Below are 14,137 nucleotides of genomic sequence, written 5' to 3'. Positions count from 1 at the left end.
GGCTGGGTTGGAAGATTCTTTTTCCTAGATCTCACCTGTGGAGGGACCACCAGGAGGACCTCATCTGCTGCTCTTAGAACATGGGCAAGTCAATGTGAAGGAAGACATCTGCTACTTGAGGATGCTATGGTAGTGGAGAAAGAAGCCTTATTTGCTATCACCACTGCTACATGGAAGACACAAAGATGTGCTCGTACTCATGTTCAGTCAGATTCATTCAGGAATTTTTGCCACCCGCATTCTAGCCATTGTCCTTCTTGCTTCAGAGCCTTTAGTTCCCCAGTATGCCAGGGAGATGTCTGAGCTCCACAATGTTAGAGAGGGCATTTATTTTGTTCTTGTTTGTTGCATTTATATTCTACCTTTTCTTCAAGGACCTCAATACGGTTTACATGGTACTCCGAGTCCTCATTTAATCACCACAAAAAGCTTGTGAAGAGGCTGAAAAGCAGTAACTGGCCTAAGGTCACCCAGTGAGTTTTATAGCTGTTTCAGTGTTGTATTTTAAATTGTTGTGACCATCCTTGGGAACTTATGGTAAAGAATGAATAATAAATCTTCTAACAAGAACAATGACCGCACTCTGAGCAACTTGTCAACCATAGCATTTGCTCTATAGTGTAGAACAGGGATGGGGAACTTTTTTGGCTCTGTGGGCCTGATTCGTATCAGATCTAGCCTTATTGGCCAAATTGGACAGATGGGGGCACCTGTCAGTCACCTCCATCATAATGTTGTCAGGTGATTTGGCACTCTGAGGTTACAAAGTCAGGACATCACGCAGGGTTTGCAAAGAGCCCTGTGTGGTGATTTAGAATGCCTTATGCTTTGACTTTATTGCTCATCAGCTAATGGATGGTACAGATGAAGCCTGATTTCTGCAAGCATTGACTGAGTGAGAATGGAGAACTTGCTAGCACACCTGATCTAGCAGGCTTCAGCTCTCAGTGGCTGCATGATTGAGCCAAAGTCTGCTTTCCCTTGCCAATGGGACTGCATTTTAAGGCTTCCTATGCATTGGCAGCTGCATCTCAACCTGCCACACACCTGAAATCACACGTGACATCTGGTGTGGGGCAAGTGGGCATGGTTTGGGGGAAGTGACCAAATCTGAACCCCTAGTGGGCCAGATATGGCCCACAGTTCAGACGTTCCCTACCCCTGCTGTAGTGTTTCAAGCTTTGTATGCAAAGAAAGAGCCAGGACTGCAAAGGAATACTCTTCCTTTGAATTTTCAGTGACCTGATGTCATATGCTGCCAGGGGATTGACAGATTCCTTCTAGATCCACAGGGGCCCCAAGTCCAGACAAATCCACCTTAAAAGTATTAGAAAAAAATGAAATTCAGCTGATATTTTAGTAGGGGTGTAGAACTTGTAGCCCTCCAGATGTTGCACTATACCACCCATCATGCTGGCTGGGGCTGATGGGAGTTAGAGTGCAACAGTATCTGGATGACATGATACCCAACTCTGTATTGTACTATAACTTGCATGAAAAGCAAGTCTTCAGTTACTTCAGTCAAATAGTTAATTTTTTTCATATTTTTTTTTCCAATCCATACAATGAGAGACAGACTATTTCTGGATCTCATATATCTCATATTGGACAATACTTTTTGGTGATGTTTAAATACATGGGAAGAGTTCACTGCAACCTCTCTGGTATTTTGTTGAAACAAAGGAGGGAAAGAGTCCATAAATATCTCCAGTAGGAGCATGTATGAGACAGAGACAGACCTGGTGGCAAATATAATATTGTCTCATGCCACCAACATGAGACCACCAGAGAAGCACAAGACAACCAAACAGAGGATGGAACAAAACAAAATAAAGAAACAAGCCTGAATTCATGCAAAAACATTTGGGAAAGGCTTGGATTTGGTCTGGAAACATTTTAGAACAGCACATTTGCCTTGTTTGTTTTTCTAAATCAGTTCACTCTCCCTTAATTCACTTTTAAGATACAAACTTCTGAAGGGAGTTGTCTCAGAATCAATATTTTACATCTTGTACACATGTTGAGCAGCTCCCCCCAATTCTCCACTGTGTGCCTCCCCGTATCATTGATGCTAGCATTTTTATTTTAAACAAACTAACAAAAGGATAAGGGATAAGCAAAGCAAGTCTTCACTGCATTTCACAAGATTTTAAGCAGAGTTAGCAGAATATAGGTTCTAGTTCTGCTTGCCCCTCTCAGCAGTTCATGCTGTTCTGAAACCTGTTCTCAAATTTCTCAAAAATAATAATAATTCCTACCCTGTGAAAGGAGCTTCCAGCTTTCTACCTCATTCTCAGAGTGCTTTAGAATGTCTTTTTACTTTTGGCGAGCATGGGATTGAGTTTACCTTGTTGTTACAAGGCAGGCATGGGTAGTTTGTTTCCCCTTCCCTTTCCATTAAGCATTTCACCCAACACTTCCGTGTCTTCCCAGCTGTTTGCACATCCTGAGCTTCCCCTCAGCTTCAGTTGAACCATGGGAAACCAGTTACTGATCATAGGTTCACTAATATTGTTTTTAAGGGAAGTTCCTCCTGTTACCTCTTTAAAAAAAAAAAAAAATCCAACACTGATGACTCTAAAAAAATTAAAAGATTTTGTTTTTAAAAATAAAAACAACAAACAGCTGCCAGATCTATAGTTAGTAAGAAGCCTCCTCACTTTCCAAACCTTACAGGAAAGCCCATCTAAGGATGCCATGGGGCTTTCAAGAAGAACAGATACCTGAGAAGGGTGCAGAGTGTAGAGCATTAAAGAGATTAGATGTACAGTGGTACCTCGGGTTAAGTACTTAATTCGTTCTGGAGGTCCGTTCTTAACCTGAAACTGTTCTTAACCTGAAGCACCACTTTAGCTAATGGGGCCTCCTGCTGCCGCCGCGCCTTTGGAGCACGATTTCTGTTCTCATCCTGAAGCAAAGTTCTTAACCTGAAGCACTATTTCTGGGTTAGCGGAGTCTGTAACCTGAAGCGTATGTAACCCGAGGTACCACTGTAAAATAATTCAAAGGATGCTTGCTGACAATACTTGGACACCTTAAAGGTAGGATAAGCAACAACACAAGCCCTGTGCCCCACTCATGAGAATTTCACTAAAATTTGATCTCCCCTCTGATAATTTCTTAATGAAGGAAGTTGCCTTATACTGTCAGACCATTGCTCCATTTGCCTCAGTACTACTGACACTGACTGGCAGGAGCCCCAAAATTTCAGACAGAGATCTCTCCCAGCCATACACAGAGGTGCCAGGGATTGAATGTTGACCCTTTTGCACCCAAAGCTTATGTTCTGCCAAGGAGCTATAGGTCTTCTTTTCTCATTAATTGATGGAGAATGGTGGGTGTGCAGAATAAATGTTTGGCACAGCACGATGCTATGACCAACACACATTGTCAAGATCCCATACACAAACAGCACTAAGCTCCTTCTGGCCAAGAGCATGCCTCGGATTATGTAAAATACAGCATGGGGGCTGTATAAGGATGCGCTCATAATCAATTCATATGATCACAGCAGCACATTCCAGCTGCTCTGGTCACAGAGAGCTCTGTAGTTGGGGTCAAGTGCTACCCAATTCACATTTCCCTTTCCCTACATTAGCACATGCCCAATCATGGATTAGAGGGACGCGGGTGGCGCTGTGGGTTAAACCACAGAGCCTAGGACTTGCCGATCAGAAGGTCAGCAGTTCGAATCCCTGCAACGGGGTGAGCTCCTGTTGCTCAGTCCCTGCTCCTGCCAACCTAGCAGTTCGAAAGCACGTCAAAAGTGCAAGTAGATAAATAGGTACCGCTCCGGCGGGAAGGTAAACTGCGTTTCCCTGCGCTGCTCTGGTTTGTCAGAAGCGGCTTAGTCATGCGGGCCACATGACCCAGAAGCTGTACGCCGGCTCCCTCGGCCAATAAAGCGAGATGATCACCGCAACCCCAGAGTCGGTCATGACTGGACCTAATGGTCAGGGGTCCCTTTACCTTTTTAATCATGGATTGGAAGTGCTCACTGTGCAAACTCATTTTACCCCCAAGTGTAAAGTCACTTAGTAAATAGGAAAGTCAGTTCTCACTAGGGATGGAGATAAGCAAATTGAGTTTCTCTCAGTTTCTCATTCTTCAGTTTACCCCATTTCAGCATCAGTTTGCATTTTTTCTTAAAAAAATGAAAACCCATGCACTTTTAAATATTATTTCCTCTCCAATATAGATAAGTTTGCAAGCAATTTGCCTTAGCATTGTGCATTTTTGCTCATTCTGTTCCCTCATATTTGCATATTGGTATACATTTCTGCTTGGAGTAGTGCAGTGCAAAATTCAGTGTAGGGATATCGCAGAGTGGACAGTGAGATCCGGAGGGAGCACACTCTCCACCAGCAGGCAGCCACAGTCTGCCTGCACGCGTGACCCTGGGGTGCAGGAAAAACTCCCCCTCAGACAAGCCACAGCTGTCTGGAACATCATTCCCTATGTCTGACCTTTTGCGGTCTCAGCAGTCAGCGGTGTCCTGTCTGTAACCTTTTCCCCTGAGACCTTTTGTCTCCTTCGTCATACACTGTGCAAGGGGAAAATGACGCTGTGGAACAGGTGCCAAAATAGCTTTGTACCACCCCACGATCTCGGGACGGAAGATGTGTAAAGGTCACAGCCCAAAATGTATCTGCCTAGCTTGCATATTTGTCTCAATAAAAGGAGGCTCCACAGGACTGGCAGCAACTCGCTTCAGCCCACCTGTGCGCAGCTCACATGATGATCAACACCTGTCTTGGGCCTTCACTTCAATTCAGAGATGTGCAAAATTCAGGTGGCTGCATTTCATTTCAGGTATTGGGGAGGGGAGTGCAAATTTGGCTGCATTGCCTTAAAATGTGAACCATCAATATCTTCCCCCATCCTCAGTTCTCAAATAATTGGTGGTGGTGGTGGTTTGTGCCCTGCTCCTTGCCTTACAAATAGTTTTCTTTTATTAGCCTGGCAAGCTGTCACCTACTAGGCAAATCTAGTTTTCAAAACTTTTACAACCCCTCTCGCAACAATCTGTGCCAATGGGGCAAATTCCCCTCTTGCGGAGGTCAAGGTTTCAACAGACCAGCACGGTTTTTAACACAAGTTAAGTAAAATAGAGAGGAGGATAGCAAATGTGTTGACTTCCAAATACTTTGGACTACAACTCCCATAGGCTTGGCCAAAAACATGGATGTTGTAGTTCAGCAACATCTGCAGAGCACCATTCTGGCTGCTCCTGAAATAGAGGGTTGCAGTTCAAATACTGAATACTTTGTACAATTTAGCATCCAAAGAGCAAGTATTAGCTTTAGTAACTGGAGGCTTTTTATATATCATTTTAACTTATGGTTATCCACCCTGAGGTTTTGGGGTGGGGTGCCTCAGAAATATGAACCAATGAATAACAAACAATATCAGGCTGATATATTTTTGTTTGGCTTTCGTCAGTATTTTAAACTACGTTCTGAAATGTGCTTCAAGACAAGTCTAGGAGATGGAGGCAGATTAAACGTCTTCACAATCCCACACAAACACACGCACAGAGAGAACATTTTGCCATAATCACCTGCTTGTATTTATTCCTGTCCAGTTCTGCTAGGTCCTCTGGGGAAGAGTCAAGAGGGGAGCCTTGTGCCAGGGAGAAATAATGCAGCACTCTGTGCCAAAAGGAAATGTAGGATAATAACTATAATGAGGCTGAGTAGGGTGGCCAGGGAAAGAGCCTGTGGCTTCAAGAAGTGCAATGTGTCAGCGAGAGAGAACAGCGGCCTCGCTGGCATGATTGCAGCCGGAGCCTCAAGCTGTAAATCACTGCGCAGCCAACATGTCAAGAATGTTTGGCCACCCCTGACGCTCAGGCATCAAGCAACAAAATAACCTACTGTGCTAACCTCAAGTGGATAAGCCATGTGAACAGGCCAAATGCCCAGTGTCCAAGTCAAATTGCCAAAACTCAATTACTTTAAATCAAGAGGCCAGAAGTGATGAGAGTATATCTTAGAAACGTAATGGGGGTGGGGAGAAATTAGCTCAAAACACAATCTCTAAATTTTCTCATTCGTATTGAGAAAGCCGTTCCAATTCGGACTTTCAAAAGTAATCTGACATATACACATTTAATCCTGGCCCGATTCTGACACACGAACATGTCAATTTAGTGTTGCCGTTAACAAGTTGAGCTGCTTTCTCCATGCCACAGTCATAATCTCCATGGTCATTTTATAGCGGGGTGGATAACCTGTGACCCTCCAGATATTGCAGGATTGCAGCTTCCATCATTGCTGGCCATTAGCCATTCTGTCTTGGTTTGATGGGAGTTGGCACTCAATATCCTCTAAAGGGCAAAAGCTGCACAGAAAGATTTAGCTAACTAAGAGAATGTGTTCTTGATAAATGTTTAGTTTTCCAGGGGACAATTTTTTCCTCTCCCCACCTCCAATACTATTAAGATTTGTTTTAAAATGGGATGTGTACTAGATTCGGCTGAATCCTGAATCTGAAACTGAATTGGGCCAAATTATGGGGTGCAGGCAATGCAGGCTTTGCTGCAGTCGGGAAGCAGCCCTGGATCACTGCAGGTTGGGTTGGGCTACCCAGAGTAATCCAGGGCTGTCATGGGGCAGAACATTGGGCAGGAAGGAGAAGCAGGTGTTGGGCAGGAAGAAGGAATAGTTGGGTGTGAAGTAGGAGAGGCTGGATGACAAAAAGGCCTAGGAGAGTATAAGGGATCTATCAGACTTACTTTATCTTCCTGGAATAAGGTGGGGTGGGAGCGGATATCTTTGGACATGGTGTGCAGAGTGTTCTTTCATAACCTGCTTTCCCAAACACCCTCTCCTTCTACTGCCTGATATCAGAGTTCACATCAGATTTAAGAAGTGTATAGATTGGGAAAATACAATTTCTGAATCTCAAGATGGGCAACATAACTTGCTACTTAAGCTATAGACTTCCTTGCCCACACACAACAGCTAGAGACAACTTTGTACAAGGCAATGGCAAATGGGCTCTTCAAAGTGAGTATGTGGATGAGAAACGCTTTCATCAGCAACTCCCCTTCCCTCTTTTGGAAATCCAGCCACTGCACAACATTCCCTTTATCACACTTTTCTGGCAACCCTAGACTCAAATATTTGTGCTATAAAAATGTTGGCATGTCATTAGCAATCTCATTTGTTGTGCCAGTTCTATTTATTATCCCATAGCAAAGAATCTCTTAAAATAGGCAGGAGTAAGATGCAACATATGTTCTGCAGCACTTGAAGAATTATAAGCATATGGCCAATAAAAATGGAATTCTTATGTCTACATTTCTATACTGCATATGCCTTTGCCGGCACTGTAACTCCATCCAGATGCCAGTTTGAGAAACAGGTTGAGCTTCAGGTACGTATATAATAGAAAGAGCCTTGGAAAGTAGCTAAATACTTTGAATATATAAGGCTGGATCCAGACCAAGGCTGGGTGTGCAGTATAACCTTAAAGCACATTCAAAACACATTTCTCCCTTCAAAGAATTATAAGCAACCCTTAACAAAGTAGAGTGCCCAGAATCCTTTGAGGGGGGGAAATGTACTTCAAATGTGTGCTTGCACAGCCTTAGATTAGAAATCTAATCAGGCTATGACGGAACATAAATTACATTAATTTCACTAAGTCTGTCCTAAGCATACCAAGTCTGAATCTAGCTCCTTCTCCTGGCTTCTGTCACTGTTCAGTTCCCTATGGAGGGGCAAGCAAATGGAAAGTGATGATAACAGGAAAGAGGTGAGCACAGCCAAAGAGGAATGAGTCACTAAAGGCATCTTGTCCAAACATTCTTCAAAATGTATTCCATATTCTGATCTTAGGTCAGCACAGTCCTCTGAACTCTGTAGACATAAAAGGTCCATAGGACATAGGGATCCCCTCTTCTCCACTCTTATTTGCAGCAGCACATTTGAAAGGGGACACATCACCTACACCGTCAGCTGATACTACATAGATGTTGGATTGGCTTTGATTCCAGTGATTCTAGGATCTGCTGAATTCATTGGAGGCTTGCACATCCTGCAAGTCGCAATGCCATTATGGCCATGCAATGAACTAACCTCACTTCCCATTCCCTAACCATATAGATAGATTTGACCTAACACGCCATCCGATACCCAACGAAAGTTGGGTTCCAAGCCATTTTAGTGGGGTATGAACAAGTGAGCGACCAATGACAGGTTCCAACTGGACACACTGTTATTGGGCACTGGGGACAGATGGCAGGATGGAGGGCATTTGGTTGACAAAGACTGGAATCAGGATTTGTAAAACCACAGGAAGCTTCAAGGCAGGAGAAAAGTTGCTTCAACAAAATGAAGAAACAAACAGTGATCCATGCCCTGGTGATCTCCTGATTAGATTTCCGTAATGTGCTATACATGGGGTTACTCTTGAAGACTGTTCAAAACTGTGAACAGTGCAGCAAAAACAAATTATATTACACTGATCTACCTGGAAATGCACCGGCTGCCTATTTGCTAGTGGACTAAAGACTCAGAACTCAACTACATGCAGGAGCACCTGTCCACATATCTCAGGACCTGGGCCTTCCTTGCAGATCACTTCTCACAATCCCATAAATGAGTGTTGCCTCTTATTGGGGTGTATGGAATAGAGCCTTCTCTGTGGTGATCCCCTACTTGTGGAATTTCCTTCCTCTAGAAATAAGGCTGTGTCCCTCACTGATGTTTTATAGATGACAGCTTAAAGCATATGTTTTCTCCTCAGGCGTTTCAAAGAGGTCTATGAATGATCAAGGATGCCATGAACAGAGGTATTTTGCCACTTGCTATTTAGTGGTTTAATGTTACATACTGACATTTTGCAAGCAAATTGTTTTTCTTCTGTCGTGTGCACCGCCCTGAGATTATGTGGGATGAAGGACAGTATGTAAATAAAAATAATAAACCAACAAACAGGGGCTTCATGTCCTGGTGCTGTCCTTGGTGACAGCCTAAGCCCTACACCTCCATGGAGAATGGAATTAACTGAATGGGCCTGGCCTGGCGTTCCTACTCTCCTCAATAGCCTTTGGGTGTCTCATCATCTGTCATAGTAAGTGAGGGATCACACAGGATGAAAGAAGCCTCAGGGCATTCAGCTTGCTTACTCATTGACAGATTCAGGCTGCCCACTTGGGTGGTCAAACTCACTAGTTCCAGAGCAGAGGCATGTCACAGAGTCTTCTTGCTCATAGGGGTCTAACATCTCCTCCCCTCTCAAACTAGGCTACATCTGAATTTGAGGGTCTGTAGCACCTTTGATTCAGTATTAGTATAGACTGCTAAGTCACTGTTGAAGGGGAAGGTCATTGATGTATATACAGTGTGTGATTGTGGCATGGTGGTCATAGTGTTGGACTAGGACTAGGGAGACCAAGGTTCAGTTCCCTCCTCAAAACACAACGCTCACTGGCTGACTTTGTGCCATCCACTGATGGTCATTGTAACTTATCTCACAGGGTTGTCGTGAGGATAAAGGTGAGAGGATAGAACCATGTATGCTGCCTTGAGTTCATTAGAGAAAAGGCAGAATATAAAAGTAATAAGTAAATAAATAATTTTATTTTTGAAGCTCGGCTGGATCATCAGAATGGCTCACGTACAGAAGGTTAAAGAGACCAAACAAATACACAAGTATAAAAATACTGCCCAAATAAGGAGAAGGCCATTGCTTTTTAAGTCCACTATTCTGCAGTAACCTTGGATAAAAGAACTAATGTAATGTATTTGTTAGAGCATGGATAGTCAACGTGGTGCCCTCCAGTTGTTGGACTACAATTTCCATCATCCTTGGTCATTGACTATGCTGGCAGGGGCGGATGGGAGTTAGGGCCCAACAGCAACTGGCTATTTCTGCATTAGAATGTCATATTAGGAATGGAAAGACTTGGGTTCAAGAAGCTCAGCCCAGAAGCTCACTGGAAAACCTTGGGTCAGTCACTACCTCTTAACCTAACTGACCTCACAGAAATGTAGAGAGGATAAAAATGAGGAACGAGGAGCCATGTACATTGCCTTCACTTTCTTGAAGGAAAGGGGGGGGGTTATAAATAAATAAATAATAAAAATGAAAGGAGGCAGCCTTGCAATGAACTGAGGTGCTCCCTAAGGAGCACTTCCAAATAGGTTCCTAATAAATTGAGTTGTTCCCCAATCTCCAAGGGGAAGGAAAGACTGTAGAAAGAAATAAGCAGCCAGCTATGTGCAAAGCATGGTGTGGGATACAACTGTGCTTTTGCAATGTTAGGCCAACAAAGGAAGAAATCTGACAGCAAAAGAAAATTAGTGACTCGTTTGGTTCCTATAAAAATAAAATCCCACCAGGCATTAACACTTTGTATTGTGGCATTCTGTCTGTTGCAAAAGGTCATGGCTCCCATGCGCAAGAGAAGCATTTAAGAATTGTGGTTGGCAGGACAAATATCTCCTCCTCCCATCTCACCAATCAAAATAAAATATAAAGTGATCCTTACAGGGCCAACCTCAGCTTTCCAATCATAATAAATAAAATTCCTTAGTGGGCTTCCCCCCCACCCCCCTGGATCTGTGTTTCCTTCACCTATTTAAAAAACTTAAATGGAAAGAGCAACTATGTGGGGAAAAGACATTTTAGGCGGGCCATTTGTGTTTGTGAGCTGGGTTATCTGAGATACACAGCTGAAACTGGACGTAAGCCTGAAACTGGAGTACAGTGTTGATTTTAAAATAATTAACGTTAATGGTATTTTCAGGACCAGCTTCCCCACCCCTGTTCTTTGCCAAAAACGTTTAGAGTAAGCTGTTTTATTCATAACCTAATGTGGGTGGGTGTTTTTTTTAATGACCTCTGTGTATATTTGTTATTTCTAAAGGACCTATTGTATGTCACTCAAATGCTGCAAATGTAGATTTAATTTAGCAAACCTGGATGTTGTTATGATAGCTATAACACAATAGTTTCTTGCTTGGAGGTTTTAGCAGTAATTAGCCAAAGACGGATATGGAAGAGTAAGGAAGGAGAAAATAAATTTGAAAACTGGAATCATCAGGCCCTCTAACAGTGAGTTCAGATGGTGTGCGTCATCATGGTTAGAGATAAAATGAGCATGTTTGGGGGAAAAGAGGGAGGTATCAGCCAGCTCAAGAGAACACCAAGGGTTGCAAAAGTGTGTGTGTGTTAAATGTATGCCTACACCCACACATAAAGGCCAATGAGGAGTGTGAATGTGGATATGACAGATAACTTTGCTTGAAAAGTTAACACAAAAATTAAGAGTTGCTCATGAACAGAAAAAGAAATATAATTTTAAATTCATTTGGTATAAGTTTATTCAGAGAGCATGATCTCCACAAGCATGTACAGGATTTGACTGTGGACACAATGAGCTGGTCTTTGTTCTTTGTATTTTCTTTCAATGATGTAACATGAAGGGAGGGTTAAGTGTTCAAGTTGTGTATGTTTAAAATTTAATAAAGTATATGTATATGTGGATCATATATGTATACAAATATATGGCTGCACATGCTCAGTAGTAGCCACAGAACATTGTGTGTCTATGGGGGGAGGAGATGGAAGACTGAGGAGAGGGCAAATTGATAATGGAATATCCTGTAAGAGGGTTCCATTGTAAAATTTTATATATGAAAGTGATATTTACATTACAAATACAGTGGTACCTCGGGTTAAGTACTTAATTTGTTCTGGAGGTCCATTCTTAATCTGAAACTGTTTTTAACCTGAAGCACCACTTTAGCTTATGGGGCTTCCCGCTGCCTCCGCGCTGCTGGAGCACGATTTCTGTTCTCATCATGAAGCAAAGTTCTTAACCCGAGGTACTATTTCTGGGTTAGCAGAGTCTGTAACCTGAAGTGTATGTAACCTGAAGCGTATGTAACCCGAGGTACCACTGTAGACAACTATGTCCACAATGTGGATGTTGCAGAATTCTGACAAAAATGCAAACAGGAGCAGAAATTGCCAGTTTTTGCTTATTTTTCCCTATGTCTGGAACAGAAATCAACCCTGAGAACATGTTCAGTATTCATTGTGATTGTTGCTTTCATTTTGCAGACAGTATGTACATGACTATACTCCCCTTGCTTCCATTTGCATTGCATTACATTTGCATTGAAAGGAATGGAGAGCAATAACATAATGGTGATAGAATTTACATAATTAATTATCTAAGTTACAAAATTTCACCACAGTTGACAGTGAGACAAAGAATGTAGTTCTGGGCAGAAGATGATCTGCAGCAGAATGGAAACAATGCTGCATGCGATGAGTACAGGATGCAACAAAAATACCCCAAGGCCTTTTTATATCCCTAGTCCACAGTGCTGCTGTATTATTTATTTTGGCCCAGGCTATAACAGGACACCTGCTTGAGACATCCTACACCCAATTCCAATACAGAAGCAAATCCCAAATGTGGAATACTCACTGGATTCACATAGTCTTGCCTTGCTTTTTGTTGTTACTTTCCTGTCATTAATTGGGATCTGAACATAATGTAATGCTGTGCAGTTGTTAGAGACCCTGTTTCAGATGTCCACTTGACCATGAAGTCACTATCTCACAGTCCAGGGGTCCAACTTGGTGCCCTCCTTAGTACTGCTCCCATCAGCCCTAGTCATCACAATCACAGTGATTATGACCTTGGTCATTATGATCCACTATGATGATGTGACTTAGGCCCCATCTGCACTTAAAGCAGTCTCATATCCCTTTAAACAGTCATAGTTCCCCCCCCAAAAAAACCACCCCAATGCTGGGAACTGTAGTTTGTTATGGAAGGGGGGAGCACTTAGGAGACCCCTATTCCCCCCACAGAGCTACAGTTCCCAAAATGGTTTTAACATTCAAACCCTCTTCCCAGAGAACTCTCAGGATTGTAGCTCTGTGGTGGAAATAAGGGCCTCCTAACAACTCTCAGCACTCTTAACAAACTTCCCAGCATTCTCTGGGGGTAGCCACGTCTGTTAAAGGGTATAATATGACTTTTTTCAGCCGGAACTGCCTGAAACTCTGTTTTGACACCTCTCAGGTGGGCACCATTGCCTTTTGAAGAGAACAAGGGAGGCATTCATAGTGAATTCCAGCTCCTCTTTTTCTAGGGAAAATAGCACTAATAAGAGTGCTTTAGATGTATGGTGCACAAGTCCACTAATGTTTGCATCTTTGAAAGTAATAAAAGACATAACAATATTGAATTGCATTTGAAATGCAAATAAATAAAATATTTTTTTAAAAAAATAGAAGCATGGTGCAGATAGGACCTTATAATTACTTTGTGATTCACTCTGCAGTAGCTCTCTAACTTCTATAAATTTCTCACTGCAAGAGCTTGTATCAGCCAGATAACTTGCTAGAAGAACTCACGACAGAAGAAAAAGTATCCTTGCAGATGCCACATTGAAAAACTTTGAAAAATCTAAGAACCTGATCTTACAGGCAACACCTGAAAGAACTGGGTGGGCTGCTCATTCTGTGCATGCGGGATGTCTACTCTGTTTGCTGCCTGCAGCTTTCTACAGCCCAGCAGGCAACTGAAGCTGATTCATAGGACTGGGCAATCCATAAAAGCTGGCCGAATGAGTAAACCTAGCTAATGCTCCCCTAGCTTCAGTTTGTCAACTTCAATAGTGAAAGGCTATTAATTAAGCTTGATTTGTTGCTTGTATTTTCATATTAAGTGCCAGACTGGCAAAAACTGAAAGCATTGTGGAGGTGAAACAAGATTTCTGTGTAAGGGAAAACAAGATTGCATTGCACTTGAGCATGACCTAGTGGCTGGTTCACTGAGTGGCATTCATGGCAGGAACAGACGGTTACTAGTCTGTTTTCCTAACTTCAAGAATATGCGAACATCTAACTAGGGTAAGAGGGGAATATGGCGAAAAGGAGAGCAGAGTGATGGAGAGGCAAGCGAGATCATGGGAAATCATGTGCCTCAGACATGGGAGCATAAAACAGACTTATGACTCAGCAAATATTTAGAACCAGTTCGCTAAAAAGAGGGGGGAATTTGTAAAGAAATCTTAGTTGATCAATCATATGACTTTTGGTTGATTAATCTGTTAACCATATTGGGGGGGAGGGCTGTAAAGAGAAACGATCTCTCTGTTTT

The 14,137-nt window shown here is 42.7% G+C and overlaps 1 protein-coding gene across 9 annotated transcripts in view; it reads right to left on the bottom strand.

The window, feature by feature from the left end:
- Positions 1–12,614, bottom strand: part of LOC308485880 (uncharacterized protein) — a 131,636-nt gene extending 119,022 nt beyond the window's left edge. For 6 of the 9 annotated variants that reach the window (XR_013990796.1, XR_013990797.1, XR_013990798.1 and 3 more), the window contains exon 1: positions 12,452–12,614. Coding sequence is in view for 1 of the 9 variants with exons in the window: in XM_081022133.1 (XP_080878259.1) it covers position 12,452 (1 nt within the window). In the remaining 8 variants the exon portion in view is untranslated. Of the gene's footprint in view, positions 1–5,560; positions 5,652–7,667; positions 7,717–12,451 lie in introns of all 9 variants that reach the window. The other 3 variants (XM_081022135.1, XM_081022137.1, XM_081022136.1) reach the window with 3 other exon arrangements.
- Between the last annotated feature and the right edge of the window lie 1,523 nt (positions 12,615–14,137).

The sequence above is a fragment of the Podarcis pityusensis genome (genome assembly GCF_964106645.2).
Source record: "Podarcis pityusensis genome assembly, chromosome: 9".
Taxonomy (NCBI): domain Eukaryota; kingdom Metazoa; phylum Chordata; class Lepidosauria; order Squamata; family Lacertidae; genus Podarcis; species Podarcis pityusensis.
The sequence above is the reverse complement of the archived record's forward strand: the minus strand, read 5'-3'. Positions and strand labels throughout refer to the sequence as shown.